The sequence below is a fragment of the Ylistrum balloti genome, unplaced genomic scaffold, assembly GCF_031769215.1.
Source record: "Ylistrum balloti isolate Yb309-2 unplaced genomic scaffold, AGI_CSIRO_Ybal_v1 Utg369772, whole genome shotgun sequence".
Lineage (NCBI taxonomy): Eukaryota > Metazoa > Mollusca > Bivalvia > Pectinida > Pectinidae > Ylistrum > Ylistrum balloti.
Window position 1 is genome coordinate 1,471,833 of NW_026781965.1, and position 17,535 is coordinate 1,489,367.

Below are 17,535 nucleotides of genomic sequence, written 5' to 3' on the forward strand. Positions count from 1 at the left end.
ACAAGAGTCGCTGTTTGTTTACCTCTATCACATGATTCACATCGGCATCACAGTAACGCTTGACACTGCATGGCCTGTTTTTCCGGCATTATCTACCAGAGTTGTCGTTCCTTAACAGTCACAAAACACCTCATCTCTAGTCTATTGTATGTCATCGACCAGCGTTAAAAATGCGACTTTTGAGAGGTCATGCGCCAATAAAGATAACAAAACAGAACAATAATCAATTATTTATTATTTGACACAAAATGTTTTTCAAGAATCCTGAAATGGCGTGAGTCAGATGTGTTATTAGGGTACAGCAATGCACTCTGAAAGGTTGTTTTTTTCAGTTCAAAAGGTTCTGGTGGCATAGAAATATTCACATTAAATGAACACAATACCGGATGTAAGAGATGTCGTTACATAATAAAGTAATGAGGAAAATGCCCGAACAGCGACATCCAGCCATTTAGTTTGACTAGAAATGATTGGTCACTAAATTTATGTGGTCCGAATGTTTTGTCGGTCAAACTGTTTAAGTCACCTATAACAAGAAATTGTAACTGGTATCACCGACGTTCGTTGGCGAGACAACTCCTTGAAATAGGACGAGCCTAGAGACATAGAAAAAAAAACTGTTACCAACCAACAAACCTACCAGTATTAGATCACCTGCTCTCAACTCGTTCAAAGGGCAAAATAGTTTATGTCATTGTGCGGCATCCGGCGTCAACTCCTTCATTTAAATGACTTCTTCTCAATAACCAACATTTGACTGACAGGTTCCCGGGATGAAGCCCATCAGAGCGTGTGAAATTGGCCCTGACCCATATTCAAGGTCACCGCGGTCAATTTTGTCAAAACCTCTTAACTTATTCTTATGACAACCGAAAGGGCTATAGGCATGATATCTTCCTGGTAGATCACTGGAATGAATCCTAACAAAGTTTTAAAAAAGAAATGAACTTGACTCATGTTTAAGTTAGATCACAGGGGCCAAATTCCTCAAAAGTTTTAAACGACGTCTTCTGACAGAAAAGCCTAGAAGCATGATATTTTGATGGAAGGTTCCTGTAGATAAAGCAAAGACACATATTGCAAAAAAAATCTCTCAAGCCATTGACCCATATTTAAGGTCGCATGGGGTCAAATTTGTCAAAAACCTTTCAAAAACTTCTAATTAAACAGAAGAAAGAATAGAATCATTATATTTGAATGGTAGATCTCTCAGTTGAAGCCTAACAAACTTCGCAAAAAGACGTAGCGCCATATTCAGGTCACATGGGCCAAAATTGTCAAAACCTTTAAAAGTCCTCTGGTAAATTAAAAATCCGAGAAGCAGGATATTTAGTGGAAAAGTGTTCCTAGACAAAAGCATGACAAAGCTTGAAGAAATAAAAAACGACATTTACCTATAATCCATGTCATAACTCTCCGATTTGAAGTTACAGATGTTTTCGATGCTCGACAGTATGCCTAGCATTTTCGGTGTTGTGACATTACTTACTTGAATTGGCAGGTAACGAGAAGATGCTTACATTTTCGGAATCCCTCGTCTCATTCTTTCTCGCTTCATTCTTGTTTGTGTATTGATTACGATTTTGTTAAGCAAATTACTATTGTCGACATTGTTAACGTTCCAGCATCTGTACTACTTGTATACATTTCGAACTTGTCTTCGAAAATTATATCAAAGTACGATATTCCAGTCAGAATCCTAACATAACAGTTATTCAAATTACAAAAAAATAATGTTTATACTTAATCAATATACATTTTCAAAGGATTTTCCATTTTACCCCAAAATATCAAGCAGAGACAAAAATAAGCATAATTATATGTCAGCTAGAACATTCTGGACGTGGAACAAATTCGTACATCCATGATTCCTATACAGAAGCGATTTTGTCTTTATTTGCACCAACTCAGTGTAGAGTGAAGTTCATCTTTGTGTGATTGTCCGCTGTATAGCAAACTGAGATGAAGTCTCTTTCAGCCAATGTCTCATTCCTGTGATATTTATAAATTCCGAAAATGGTAATAAAAATTTTTAATGGAAAACCAATGTGTTCAGTTTTTATTGGATAAATATTTGTATTCTGTATGACGTTTATAAATTGCATTTAAAGTTAGCCTGTATATCTAGCACATCTGTATGCATGTTAACATCTAAGATATTTCATTTATAATTTTTTTCTCTGTCATGTTTTGATAATTTTACATGTATGGACTGTAGAACTTTAAAGATTTAGAACGTCTCATAAGTCATTAATGGCTGTATGTAAATATAGATTTGTGCTTGCATGTCTCGGGTTTACCCGTTTTAAATGAATATATTAATATGAAATAATAAAATAGTCGTACCATCATTCATATGCAAAATCGCAAAGGAAAGTGAAAGTCGTGTACAAAACTGGATTACATAAAAGAACCGTTGATTATTAAACAGAGTTTTACCGTGTCTCTGTAGCATACATGTTGCGATGGAGCGCATTATTATGTCCTTAAACTGCTCTCTCTTTGATCTCTTTAGAATTGAGATGCACAGTATGATGGACAGAATATCGTTATCGTACATGTGCATATCTAAATAGTTTCCACTCACATTATCTACTGTCAGAATATTCAACTGTTGCCAAGGGTGTAACACAGCACGTCATCATCTACACGCAACTTCCTGGTTAAAAAAAACAAAACAGGCCATCTGGTGACAGCTTATTGTTTGCATGTACAAAAAGAATGCTAATTTAAAAGGTTGAGATGCTGCAAACAGACAATGAGGAAGTCATTGGATTACGTAATAATTAGCTGATGCTCATCTACAACTCTCCAATTGTTAGCGGTATTTCTCCTAAGGCGTTTACTTTGAATACAAATACATGTATTCAATAGAAGAATTCTCATTGGTTACACATTGCACGGCGCGTATCTGTTCCAGTATGTCAGAGCGGTGTAAAACATCGACGGTTGATACTAATGAATACAACACCACACATCACATATGTAAGCCAATAAGCAAAGTCATTAGGTGTAGAATCGTAAAGTGTATTGATTTTGCACTGCCTTTATAACGAATGAAGAGTATCAAGAAAATAGGAAAGACAAAAACAAGGTATATTCTTCATGTTGTTTTGTAGAAGTCTATTACAAAATTATGAATGTAACTTCTACAACAGTATTCCAATGAATTACTCTGTATGGATATTGAAAGAAAGTACAATGTGAGAAGAGTTTGGTTTGTGCATGTCTTTGTCAATAAAACGTTGCGAAAAAACCCAACCAAAATACAACAAAAAAAAAAAAAAAAAAAACCAAACAAACAAAAACAAAAACAGATAAAAACCCAAAACAACCAGAATATATATGTGCATACCAAATTGATTGGGGACACGACATTGTCTGAAAAAGACTTCAAAGAACTTGTATATCTTTTTTAGATACGGAAACTACCATCATCAAAACGCGAGACAGAAGCTACCATTTTTACAGTACACGGCTTAAACTCTGAAGGTTTTCGAGGTAATGCCAGGACACGAAACCATGGCGACACAGAAGAAGAGTAAGGTAGCAATGTTATTAAGAACAAACGCCACTACCCACCAATCTCAAAAGATTATACCAAAGACACGTACAAAAGTGAATAGAACAATTCAATGACGACTCAAATGATACAATACCTACCGTGTATATTATTAAAACACTACTATCTTACCATCTTGAAACTAAAAAAAGGAAATGCATAAGGATATATAGGGAAATTAAGGTAAGTCTAAACAAACATTTAATAAAAGACTAAATCCTTAACAAATTAGAAAACTATATAATACTTAGATATCAACATGATAAAGAAACTATCATAAATAACATTTACCAACACGATAAGGATATTATAGAAAGCATATTAGTACTGTGATACGGCATGAAGTTATTTTCGAGGGCTTCAATTTTCAGGAGATTGTATAAAATCGCGAAAAATAGCTGTATCGAAAACATAATTTAATGATCTAGAACAAAAATATTGTCTGGTTTATGAATATGAAAAATGCAGCCTTAAAGTTTTATTTAGTAAAACCTCAAAAATTAAGTCTCGAAAAAATACTGTAAAGGTTCTATGATTCGAGCTTTTTCCGAATGATTTTGTGTTCATTTTCTTTTTCGGTGGGTTTCTGTCATCCTCGAATTGAACAAAACATAAAACCATCGAAAATAACAACTACAACAGTATATCAAAATCACAAAGAAACTATTACTTAGTACAAAGTTGGAACAATGAATATTTACATCAAAGGAATCTGTCAAAATATTACTTAGCACATGATTGGAACAATGTATAATTACATCATAGGAACCTGTCGGAATATCATTTAGTGCATGACAGGGACAATGTATACTTACATGAAAGGAAGCTGTCAAAATAGTACTTAGTACATGGTAGGGACATTGTATGTTTCCATTAAAGGAAGCTGTCAAAATAGTACTTAGTACATGGTAGGGACAATTTATATAAAGGAATCTGTCAACATTTTACTTAATACACGGAAAGGACAATGAATGAGTGGTAGGAACAAAGTATGCTTACATCAAATGAACATGTCAAATATTCCTTCGTACATGACGGAACATTGCATACCCAAATCGTTGGGAAATGACCAAAATGGCAAGAAACCACAGACAATTGACCAAAATACCGACAACAGAGGGACACCTAAAGTTTGAAACCTCCCATTATTGTAGATGATCGTTGTGTATCTATTTCATAGATGTATGTACACATATCTACCACTTAATATACCTACCAATCCTGTACATGTTTTATCCGTATAATTAACGTTGTTAGAGTTCCATGTAATATGTAAAAAGAAGGACGAAAAAAATGTGTAAGCTTGTGATTTATTAGTAAAGAATTCTGCTGATCATTAATGCTGAGTGTGTGGATGCTTGACATATCACATCGCGTTTAAGTTCTTGTATTGATGCCATTCAACAAAAAGCACTGCTATCTTAAACGCACAATAATCAATTTGAATACACCATTCCCAAATTCTACTGGCCATGTGCTCTGATCAGTGAGTATATATGACACACAAAGTGCCTTCTAAAGGACTGCTCTTGTCAGTGATGTTATTTCTATGTAGGCCATGCTAGCCTGAATGACTGAGTAGACAAATAAAGTAAACTGTGAAGTCGGCTAGTTGTTCCTTCACCTGTAGTCATTGTGTGTTAAAAAAAAATTCTGTCGACTTTTCCGAAAAAAGTAATGACAGTGCATTTTAAATGACTCAGTCTATGGATAATTTTGCTGGCCACAATTTACATTTGCAAAATGTATCGCCGATCACAATTAAATTTACAAAATGTATTGCCAGTTTACATCAGGATATCCGCCAAACCTCCGTCGGCGTCTGATGACCGCTGATAAAATTTCCTATGGCATCTGATGACCACAATCGAACCTAAATTGGTCTTCGATGACCACTGTTGTAGACTGTTGATAAGCACTGTTAAACCTCCACTGGGGACTGATGATAAGCACTGTTAAACCTCCACTGGAGACTGATGATGAGCACTGTTAAACCTCCGTTGGAGACTGATGATAAGCACTGTTAAACCCCCGTTGGAGACCGATGATAACCACTTTTAAACCTCCACTGGAGACTGATGATGAGCACTGTTAAACCCCCGTTGGAGACTGATGATAAGCACTGTTAAACCCGCGTGGAGACTGATGATAACCACTGTTAAACCTCCACTGGGGACTGATGATAACCACTGTTAAACCTCCACTGGAGACTGATGATGAGCACTGTTAAACCTCCACTGTGGACTGATTATGAGCACTATTAAACCCCCGTTGGAGACTGATGATAAGCACTGTTAAACCCGCGTGGAGACTGATGATAAGCACTGTTAAACCTCCACTGGGGACTGATGATAACCACTGTTAAACCTCCACTGGAGACTGATGATGAGCACTGTTAAACCTCCACTGTAGACTGATGATGAGCACTGTTAAACCTCAACTGGGGACTGATGATGACCTGTTAAACCTCCACTGGGGACTGATGATGACCTGTTAAACCCCCATTGGAGACTTTTGAGGACTACTGTTAAACCTCCACTTGGGATTGATGATTACCTGTTAAACATCTATTGGGAACTGATGATGAGCCCTGTTAATCCTCCATTGGAGACTGATGATGACCACTGTTAATCCTCAGATAAAGACTGCTGTTAAACCTCCATTGGAGACTGATGAAGACCACTATTAAACCTGGTGGTTATTGTTGAGACTCCATACGTGTCTGTTGACCAATGTATGCATAATTAAAAGAGATATCTAAGGACAACGGTTATACCTCAATTGGAGTCATCCGTGAAACGAGATTCACACGACTTTCATCTCGCCTACGTTTCAAACTGATAGCATGGAAACTGGGTAGGTTTGCCTTTGAACTTTGACTTCCAGTTGTAACATCAGAATTAACCGCACACGTTTTGCTTGTCCCACAGACCGCTGGCTGCTTGTCAGCTGCACAGCTTAAATCACTTTTTTCCTCTATGGTGGTCAGAGGTTCGATATCCGTAGACCTTTTGAAAACAAAATTTGATTGTAGTTCACTGATATTTTTTAGTAAAGCTGACACGTTTTTTTCGCTGGCTTGGTTTGCTTTGCTAATATGACAACCCATGTTATGTCCATTAGTACATATCAGACACACCAGGTTGCCAGATGTTGATATTTACAGAAGCAGAAGAATATCCTTCGTGGCTGATCATCCGACTGTCAAGTCAAGTCACCACACGGTATATTGGTAAATGAGATACACCATCACATCGCGACAATGTTGTCCCCTTTCGTAACGATATGTATTCTCTATTGCCCGGGTAACCAATTCCTGAGGTCAGTTGATTATTATGTACAGTGGCTTAATAGATCCGCACATAATGACCGTATACGAGCATTGTGGCAGTTCAAAATGAAGCCCCAATAACGTTGGTTTATTGAGTTGCCATGGTAATTCAATATCAACACTACAGAGAGTATACTTATAAACAACACAGATTTCGTGAAAACGGCTGCTTGTGCTACATGCTGATGTGCTATAGCAATCTGTTACGGAAATCGATCGATTTCAAGTCCGCTCCCTCATATATGTAATGAAGATATTAATTATTATATAATAATATTTATTACACCTGGCTATTGGTTGGTAATTACTGGAACAGGTGATAATCAATTGTTTCTCCGAAGAATTGATAGTAAATCCACATCAATGAGCGTTGCACGCGGTTTCCAAATAATAGTTCTTTTCTGAAACGTTCACACGTCTACAAAATAGAGGTATTATTTTAATCCAAATAGCAAGACATCAGTGGTGGGAACAAATCAAGTGGAAAATCTCTGTGGTAATCACTCGTCCTAAGACAGGGACCTTGATTAACGTATATCACAATTTCCTGGACTAGCATAATTCGATAGTCGGGACTAGACCTAGATTTACCAGGATAACACAATACCAGGTAATTAAGGATGTAGTTATGATAATTTCTTTCTGAGAACAGAGTAGGAGTCCGAGAGTCCGAAGATAATCCTTGTAACATTTAACAAACAATAATTTTGTATAGTAAGGGCATATAAATCTTGTTCAAGTGATGCGTTAAAGACCAGTGTCCTTTGGTATAAGTAGTTTTTATTGAAGGAACTAAGGCGTGATCCGTAACTCGACGGAGATATATTTACCTACGATATATAGTAATTTTAGCATATGTTAAAGTCTATATTAATGTATACACGAAAAATGCTTCCATATCAAATGGTTCTAGTTGATGCTCGTTAGTTTGCCTGTTGGTTCTGTCGTTGTATGCATTGTTCTCATTTGAGAACCTGACATAACCTATTCGAATTGACAAAGATTTACATGGCGGCGTCATCGATGAAGCAGAAAACTCTTCCGGAACACCTGGGCCCGTATTCATGAAACCGTTCTCATGCTCAAGCATGAATTTTGTGCTGAAGCTTTATGTCTTGTTTAAGTTAAAAAATAATAAATAAGACTGATTTTGCCGAAGATTTAAAAATAATTTTGAAAGGACTTCAAGTCAAAGTTATATTCAAGGTTTAAATTTGACATTTGTATTATTTTATATGATTTAGGTGAATTATAAAAAAGTTTGCTTGAGCACAAAATCTATGTTTGAGCATGAGAATGGTTTCATGAATACGGGCCCTGGTCTTATTCTCTTTTTGTACCTTCAGGGGTCTCGTATAAAACTTTGTTTTTGTTCATATTTTGCCATAGTTTTATTAAATTTGAGCTTGGATTCAGATTATGTTAACATGTTGTTATTTCTTGTACTTTTTATTAACAAGCATATATATAACATATGCCATGAAAGTGTAAGAGAAGATGTAGGATGCCACATATATCTGGTGCCAAAATATGTCAAAATTTTATCTTATACTTGAATCATTTCACCAGTTAAAATGAAATTCCACTTTTTTACCTTAGTCAAGAGACAATGCTCAAAATAGACAATGAAAAAAATTGCACTGCTGGTCTCAGAAGTATCATCGCTCTATACCCGAATTATCTTCGAATTAAAACAAAGAGAACAGGTGCTTTATATATACCCCAAATCCTCATTGTTTTCTTTTGGTCTAAAGCTATTGAGGAGTTAATCTATTAAGGTATTCATGAAATATATTGTACATACGTTTACTTAGTTGTTAGTGAGTTTGTTTTTCCAAAAGTGGCCAAGAGCTGAGGTTTGACCTAGACCGATGATCCCCAAAATCGTATCGAGTGCTTCGTGGGGTAATGATATTCGATATTCTACGAACATGAACTCAATCTGTCCGTCGGTTCACGAAATATTTCGTGCATAATTTTTTTTTTACGGAATCGCAGACGGACGGGTGGACAGGCAGACTGACGGACGGACGGTGGGAGCCACGTGATATATATGCATCATAACATGAAATCATCAACAAAACAATCGAGATATATGTTCAATTTTAATGATAAAAAGTACATCTGAAATTAAATAGTTGTAAAATGACAAGTATGGATACGTACAAGTAATGAAATAATGACATTAATAGCATGTTATCAAAGAAAAAACAATTAAATATTTTTGTTTTGTTTTTGTCCTGATTTTCCACTCTCTTCAAAAGTATGTTTACAATTCCTTCTTTTTTCTTTCAATTCCATTTTCCCGAACAACATTTCACTAGTCATGTAAGAAAGTGGTACGAGACGCATGGAAAAACATACACAAATGTAATTTATTGCATATCACAGTCTTCACATCAAGCTAGGTTGATCTACTAGTTGTAAGGGAATAGTCTGGTCGCCAAAGGCCACACCAATTCTGAAACATGACGGGTATGTTGTGTTAGTCGAAGTTTAAACAAAGACTTCAAGTCACATTGCAAACAATAAAATTCCCCTGATGGTATTCTCACCGCGTATTTTGTTATATGTGATCAAATACTTATTTAAGGGGAAATTCTGTTGTAGCATCAAGCAGAGTGTAACAAATGTTTCAGAATTGTTTATCAACCGATCTTAACAAGTACGGTTTGTACCTTGATACCGTAGTTACAAAATTTGGTCAATATCTCCATCAATTGTTTCATATGTATTACTGAATACACTTATCAATATGTGTCTTCAGTTTACAATAACTTGGTACGTGTATAGCCAAGTGTGCCGGTTTTGACTAAGCTTTAGATAACATAATACATAAAAGATCTTTCATGAGTTTTCGTTTGATACGTGATTTTTGACATGTTCAGTTTTAGTGATCCTTCAGCGAGCTACAACGAAAACATCGTGACCAGTATAAAAAATCACACATATTAAATGAAAACTCGTGTAAGATGCTTTTTTTATCACATGAATGATCATTCGGGAAAAAAATATGTGAATAAAAGAGGTTTCAAAGTACTTTGAGTCAATTCGGCGGTATGTTTATGGTCTCTGTTGTTATGCCCAAATACAATCTTTAAATATGTGATGTCATTTCATTATGTAAGCTTAACATCACAGTTAGTTTGATTACACATGCGTATTACGTTACACATGTATAATACGCAGAGGCATAACACGGGTTTTTTAAAACAAGGTAATCACGTGATAAACCAGTAAACATACCTACTGAAATCTACATCTGAAGGAATACATTGAAACCAATGCCATCAACAGCTGATGCGCAATTTTGGTAACATGTGATGACAGAAAGGTAATCCCAATCAGGTAAAAACATAATATTGAACACAGGTAGGATAATGTAATTACAACGTCTACTGACCGTATAACCTTGTCCAAAATCGCTTTTATATGTATGGTTTATATCATGCGAGGTAAGTAATAACGGCATGGATGTCATTAGCAGATCGAGCCAGTAGGATTGATATAATACGGTAGGATCAATACAGCTGGATCATTAGATAAAACAGGACAGCTTTACAAACACTGGTGTCACATAAAACTAATCACATTTACACTTCAGAGATCATTATTGTGATTTCGTTTCGTCGTTCTTTTAAAATAGCATGCATTCATATTAGCTGGAGGCCGTGCGTTCTCGTCAATGTTCCTGTTTCCTATTGTCAAATCAGACCCATAAATGCAAACAAACTTTTAATTCAACAATAATTCTACGAGAGAAAATGGGTTTTTGCATTCATCTTCAGAAAGAAAAAAGCGAACATCATACAAATGTCTTTCGATAAGTATCCACATAAGGATAAATTACATACTATCACTTAAATCATACAAAATAAAAACGAGGGGGACAAGAGATCATCAACCAAGCCTTTAAAAAGCAAGACTTACCTCATTTAATCGAACTACGTGACCAAGGACACAGTTGTAACATCAATTAATAACAAACCACGATACAGATGAATTATACAGACCTGGTGGAGCGATATGGGATTATGGGACTACCGTTACATAAAAGAAATTAACAGTGAATATTATTTTTAAAATGGAGAGTATTATGTGTTTTGATGGAATGATTAGCTGATAAAAAAACTTAATGACACAGGAACGGACAGTATATATCTTGGGTATTCTCTTATTTAGAAGAACTTCGTTAAGCCTCCAAAAATGATAATTTGTAACGAATCATTATCAGATGTGATTATCGTACACTCTTACATGAAAATATTACCGAAGAATATCTAGGATACTCATTTAACTACGGATACAAGCGATTGATATCTTAAAAAAATATTCCAGCTCTTAGGTAACTTGCACTAGTATAAGTCTAATTACCTAATTCTCAATCAACAATATAATGCATAAACTAGCAGGTTTACAGTAAGAATCTGTCTGGCGAAAAACAACTAAACTGTTCACAAGTAACTCAGTAAACTAGCTTGTTTGTTATTGTTTAGTTCACAGTCTTATGTTCTGTGTTGTTTCAGTGTTGAAAGATGATATTGCTTACTGCCATGATTAGCAATGTATATAGTTATATAACACAGGAAACATACGGTCATAGCTTAAAATATCAAAACACGTTAAAAAGATAAACGATGAGAGCTTGAATGAATCACTTCATTATACCTTGGAGTATGTAATCTTGTAAAAAAAAAGGATGAACTAGCAAACAAGAACTAAGATTATTTGGGCTTACTACTCCTACCATTTCTTTCAAGGGTATAGTTACGATCTGTGTTTATTAAGGTAACAATTACGGAGTCAACCTTTTCACTCCATAAGGTATAAAGCTAGAATCAGATAGAGAAATAACAAACTATATCGTAATGATCGGACTGTTACGCTTTATACGTGTAATATAGGCACATATCCCATCTCGCAGTTCTTCATCGTAAAGTTAATATTTCAAAACTAGATTGTCAAATTATTAGTTATGACGAGAGATAAAGACTTTGATATCAGCGCTTGACCAAATTCCAGCCTTCGGCGCTTAGGCTGATTTCTGGGCTTCGAACTAAATCAAAAGGATGCGACAACAAAATACTGATTTGATAACCTTCATGATATAAACATAAATGTTTCGCATTTCAATCTGGGCGACTGAATTTTCAAAATATTAACAATATATTTTATCACTATATTATTATATAAATATTACAATGTAACATGAACATTCTCTATAACATGAAGAGTTATTTTTCAGTGCTTCAGTGATAAATCATGTGGTACATATTTAATTATACATGAAAGTGCTATGTGCTGGAAACAAATGACATGAAAAATGGACTTTCGGCTGCTTAAACAATGATTGTCCTTTTGAGGAAGAAAATGTGAAGGTGAACGTGTGTTTCATGCACGTGAGGTTAGTCATGCTTGTGACCATAATATAAAACCTTAATGTTACTGATGATGAATTTGTGAAATGTTAAACATAAAGAATATGCTCTATTTTCTTTTCATGTCTTTTTTTCACTTTTCCATTTTACTTATAACTAGTTCATAAAAACATATGAACAAATCATATATACTTGAAGACGAATTTTAGAGCAGGGAGTCATTATGTTATTTTTCCGTAACCTCCATTGGTCAGATTTTTTGTTGTAATTTACAGACATTGAAACATTTCTAGATACAGTGTATTTTCGATATTTATATTTTGGTTTCCATTAATGATTCCTAAATGAAAACATAGTGTGGATCATATTTATGTTATTTCGCTCTCAATTTTCTGCAATTTTGCAGATCATATGATTACTGGTCGCGTAATTGTAATCATTTCAAGCCAAATCATATTTTCATTTTAAAATATATTTTTGAAACTAAAGTGGTGATTTTTTTTCATAGTTTTTACCTTCATTTACACTTATTATTCCAAATGGCCATGTACATTCTAGTATTTAATTCGAAATGCAAAATTTCTTAAAATGGAATCTTACAGTCATACTTACCTATACACTTACCTACTTAACCAGAGACATGCATTCTAAACTACTAAATATGTTTGACTAACTACTTTACTGTAAGGAGTATATGTTATATTCAGGGTGGGATACCCAGTGCAGAGTAGGGAAAGGTGAAAGGGATTCAGAGATCAATATATTTGTGTAGCATGATGGCATAGTTACCTTCTTTAAACACGAAGGGAAAAAAGAAGAAAAAACGAAATAAATTCAAAGTTGAAATATGAAAAAATAAACAATATATTATCATCACTGATGCAATAATATAGAAAAGGCAATTTCAACTAAATATATCTAACATGTATTTTTCATTTACATAAAATTACAAAGGTCACTAGAATGTTTCGTATGGTGGCAAGCACACATAATTTAGGAAAAGATAGCAAGTTGAATGTCAATAATATTATCAAAATAATGTTAACTGAAATCAGTGTAATTAGATAATTTGTGTGGTATCAAAACTTACCACTGTCCAATACCACATCAAAGGGTTTATCATACATGTCCAAGTAGTCCTGGGGTCTGATCAGACAGGGGTCATTGTCCTCACACAGGTAATGTAGCACGCCTATCATATAAAAAATCAAAAATAAAAGTAGTAGATTTTTATACAAACCTTTACACTGGTAAAGTTTACACAGTTCCATGGGTAACTTCGCACCGCGAATAGTGCCTTTTCATACTTTAGAGTAGGATAAATTAGAGCCAAACAATTAATTAAACTGCATCACACAGCTGTTTCGTCTTTCTATGACTCGTAAGTGATGCTATGGGCCTAGATTTTGAAGCCTCGCAGACGACTAAGGAATATCCAAAGTGATCGAAAGAAAAGTCAAAATCTAGGCGAGAAGATGCAGTAGATTCATAATTAAATAAATTTCGTAATTTCCATACATCAGAAAATTTTAGAACAGCCTCAAGTACATATAAGAAGTAAAAGGGATAATATAGCAGTTTTGATTTGGACAGTCACGAAGTTAATGGAGATACAAAACATATCAATTATGGGCCTTAGCTCAAGATCAGAATCAATCAGAAAAAATGTCGCTGTCACACAATATAGACCGAAATCAAAGGTCATTAATGTTTATATGACAATTAACATATGTTCCAGCATTTACTGCCTCGTATATACTTTAAAAAATCTTGAAATTGAACATTCAGACAGGTACATCATGATTTATAAGTGTGCTCATTGTCTTAGCAGAGTACAAAAATTCCAAAACTTTTTAATAGATAAAATGCCTGAATTGGAATATTGCAAACTGTCCTCTAAAACACGTTCGTATATATTCAGGGGTACAGGTCAGGCAACATGAAGTCCGTATGATACACATTGACTTGAACAAGGGGAAATCTTGACATATATAATATAGCCAAATAATGAATTGAACATCATCATGATGCTGTTTCGTTCCTCTTGGACTTGGTGAAGATACTACCGCTCTAAATCGTAAAAACCAAACAATATCAAAATTGATCGAAAGAAATATAAAAAACATACAGGTAGGTGGACCTCAAAATTCAATACATTTGATAATTTTCGATTAATACATGTAAATTAATTAAAACTTGGCATGCAGGTTACGGCGAAGTCCTCAAATATGTAATGTCTACCACCTGCACTCTCAAAGAAAATGTCTGTATATTGATTATCATCTCTTTAAATAAAGTATTCAATACCTTGCTGGGGTAGCAGCTCTGGCACTCTTTCGTGTAAACTATCCATCAAGTTCTTCAAATTCAACTGTAAATATCAAAATTGATCTTTTCTCCTTCAGAGATACATACCAGGTAACTTGTTTTACCCATTACATTAATGTTTATTTTCAATTTAACTATATTTTAAGGAGTTTCTACTTTATTTTCATTACTTATTTTATCTGGAATGTCAAATTTATTGTCAAGTAATTTCTTCTTCATTATTGATTAAAATACTGTAGTTCAGTTCAAAACATCTGATGTAAAAACTCATGCGCTTTAGAAACTTTATCTTTATGAGACCTAGCTTTCATTACTGTCAGTTGTCAAATCTTGATTTAATATTAGTTTTAACAGAATTTAAATCAAATTGAATTAAGTGTAACACGTATTTGTATAGTTTCATTTATGACATAAATGGAGCATTGCCCAGAGCCTACCATCAAACATACATATGTATTTACTTGTACATGATCTTATGGTAACATTGGTACCTTCGGTGTCTTTGCTAGATGATTACCCAGCTTGAGTAACTGTGTCAAAAGATCTATGACAATCTTGTCTGTTGATTCATTGCTGTCATAATTCTCTATTCTTGCAGCCTGTATGTCCAAGGTGCGGAAGCTCCACTGACCATAAAGTCGATGAGGGATGTATGGATAGTTAAGGTCGTACAGAAATACATGGTACTTGATTTTATTAATTTTAAAAAGTTGATTTATTAATAAAGTTGCTGATTGTGTTTTGTTTAACTTTTGTAAAAATTCGTAAATTTCTAAGGTAGAAAATAATTATTCCATTTTAATATACGCTATATGTACAAAACATAACCGAATAATTTGAGAACCACATATTTTTTCGATTTTGCAACGAAAAAGAGTCTCCACTGTAGCCTCACAATTTTCAACGTACAGTCTGTCATTAAGCCATTTTGATTCAGTGTGTAAACTATACGATCAGATAAAAATAAATAAACAATAGCAAAATCCACGAACACGAATTTCTTTCGCCATATGTGTGCAAACAAATATGTATGAGACCAAACCATGTTAACATTTCCTCCCAATTCTAAGAAAATAATTGAAATATATCTACTGTGTTATATATGAGGAAGTCTAATCATTTGATGTTATAGTCCAACATCTTTTTCCTGAATGAATACCTTACATACTTCTTTTTTTCTCTTGAAACGACTTTGACCTCAAAGTAATGCTGGTCAAAGTGTAAAAGGATATATCATGCGAGATGATGAGAATTTTGCTGGACTCAAAAGACCCACTGCTGTCGTCGATATTCGATTGTAGGTCCCTCACTGTCTCTGTTATTAGATCTGTGGATGTCTGTAACCAATTTCGTAAAATTTTAAAAATGAAAATCATGTATAGAATGTTTAGAATATTGTCATTTTAAAACTTTTTCAACGTGATGTTTAAATAAACTGCTTTTCTTTCACATACGAATGATGTATGTGATGCAAAAGAATATTAAGGATAAACAACTTGTAGGTAAAAGGTCATGTATTACTGGTCAACATATTTTGACTATGAAAATCGGTGTTTGTTTTACTAAGTATTATATCTATTACCACACTAACCTCAACAATGTGCACTATATGTTTCATGTAGACAAGCAAAAGTCCTGTGACCACTTCTGATGACTGATGAACATTCTGAAGATTTTTGAAAAATCTTTCATAATGATCTGAAAACAGCAAATGAAGAGATATTAATACATCAATTAAAGTGAAAACTTAACCCAATTAGATTGAAATTTGAAGACTATATTTTTGTAAGCAAGAAACAAAATACTAATAAAGTTTTGTGCACTGGCTGTTGATTTTCTTTGTCAAATAGTGATTTTTGTATAACAAAAACAACATGGGTTTTGTAATGGTAAATAATATTACAATAATATTGGTGCTGATTTTTATTTACCAAGATTAGTTTTGAGTGCAGACTCATAATTGAAAACAAATTGCGGTCTGATACGATGGTTATGGTATGTAACTACAATGTCATTCAATAACTTTTTACAAAATATATTTACTTCCAATCTCTGTTCTGTCTTCGATGCCTTGTTTCAGTTTGGCGATATACACAAAACGATGAATCAAATTTTTCTGAAAATGAAAAACAGAAAATGCATTTCAATTGTTCTCAACAAAACAAGCACAAAATGTCAAACACAATACACACACAATGACTAGTTTCTGACGCTATAGTCATTTCCTAAGGGCGACAATTACCAAACCCATGGTGGGAATTTCACATGTAATTTCAAAGTAGTTCCTTTTAGGCCAATCAAATTTGATTCTGTCATCGGCCTTCTTCTTCTTGCCTTTTTTGGTGATATTTCTCTTATCTGGCTTAGGTGAGGATGGTCCTTGTCCATCAGATTGCTCAACCTCTACATCCTCACCTACATCTCCAGCAACACCTTGTTCAGCCATCAGTTAATACCAATGTATATTATTCCAATAAAGAGCTGGAACAGATGTTTGTGTGACTGGATTTGGAAGTTAGAAACACAAAAGGAAATGTTTCCAGTGATCCAAAAATAATGATAACAATATCTTTCACACCTATCAAACAAACAGCGCCAGTATAATTCCTGTAGTAAATATCACATATCGTAATGAAATACTGTACAGTCAAGTGTACCTAGAACATAAGAACACAATCACCACATCGCATAGTTTACTATCGTGCATGCGTATAATGTCCCCACAAGGCGTATTAAAGCAATGTTGATGTCATGGGAACTCTGTATGTAATCAGCATGTTACAAAGACTGTTAGATTGTGTCAATAGAAACCTTGGACCAACTTCCCCTCCCTCCACATACACAGTATACACTGGAAGGCAAATGTTTGATTTAGATATATTCAACAAAAGACTAACTCCAACAATGGAAAAGAACAGTTGCTTTCATACACTTGC

At 34.3% G+C, this 17,535-nt stretch overlaps 1 protein-coding gene across 1 annotated transcript; it reads right to left on the reverse strand.

Annotated features, from left to right (window-relative positions):
* Nucleotides 1–9,082: 9,082 nt before the first annotated feature.
* On the reverse strand, nt 9,083–17,045 carry LOC132543942 (testis-expressed protein 47-like). Its single transcript, XM_060207495.1, has 9 exons — nt 16,842–17,045; nt 16,643–16,715; nt 16,191–16,297; nt 15,832–15,936; nt 15,091–15,249; nt 14,579–14,642; nt 13,362–13,463; nt 13,061–13,063; nt 9,083–9,354 (listed from the first exon to the last, which is right to left on the reverse strand). The coding sequence occupies exons 1-9, from the start codon at nt 17,043–17,045 to the stop codon at nt 9,311–9,313; spliced, it is 861 nt and encodes a 286-aa protein (XP_060063478.1). The 3' UTR covers nt 9,083–9,310.
* Nucleotides 17,046–17,535: the final 490 nt, after the last annotated feature.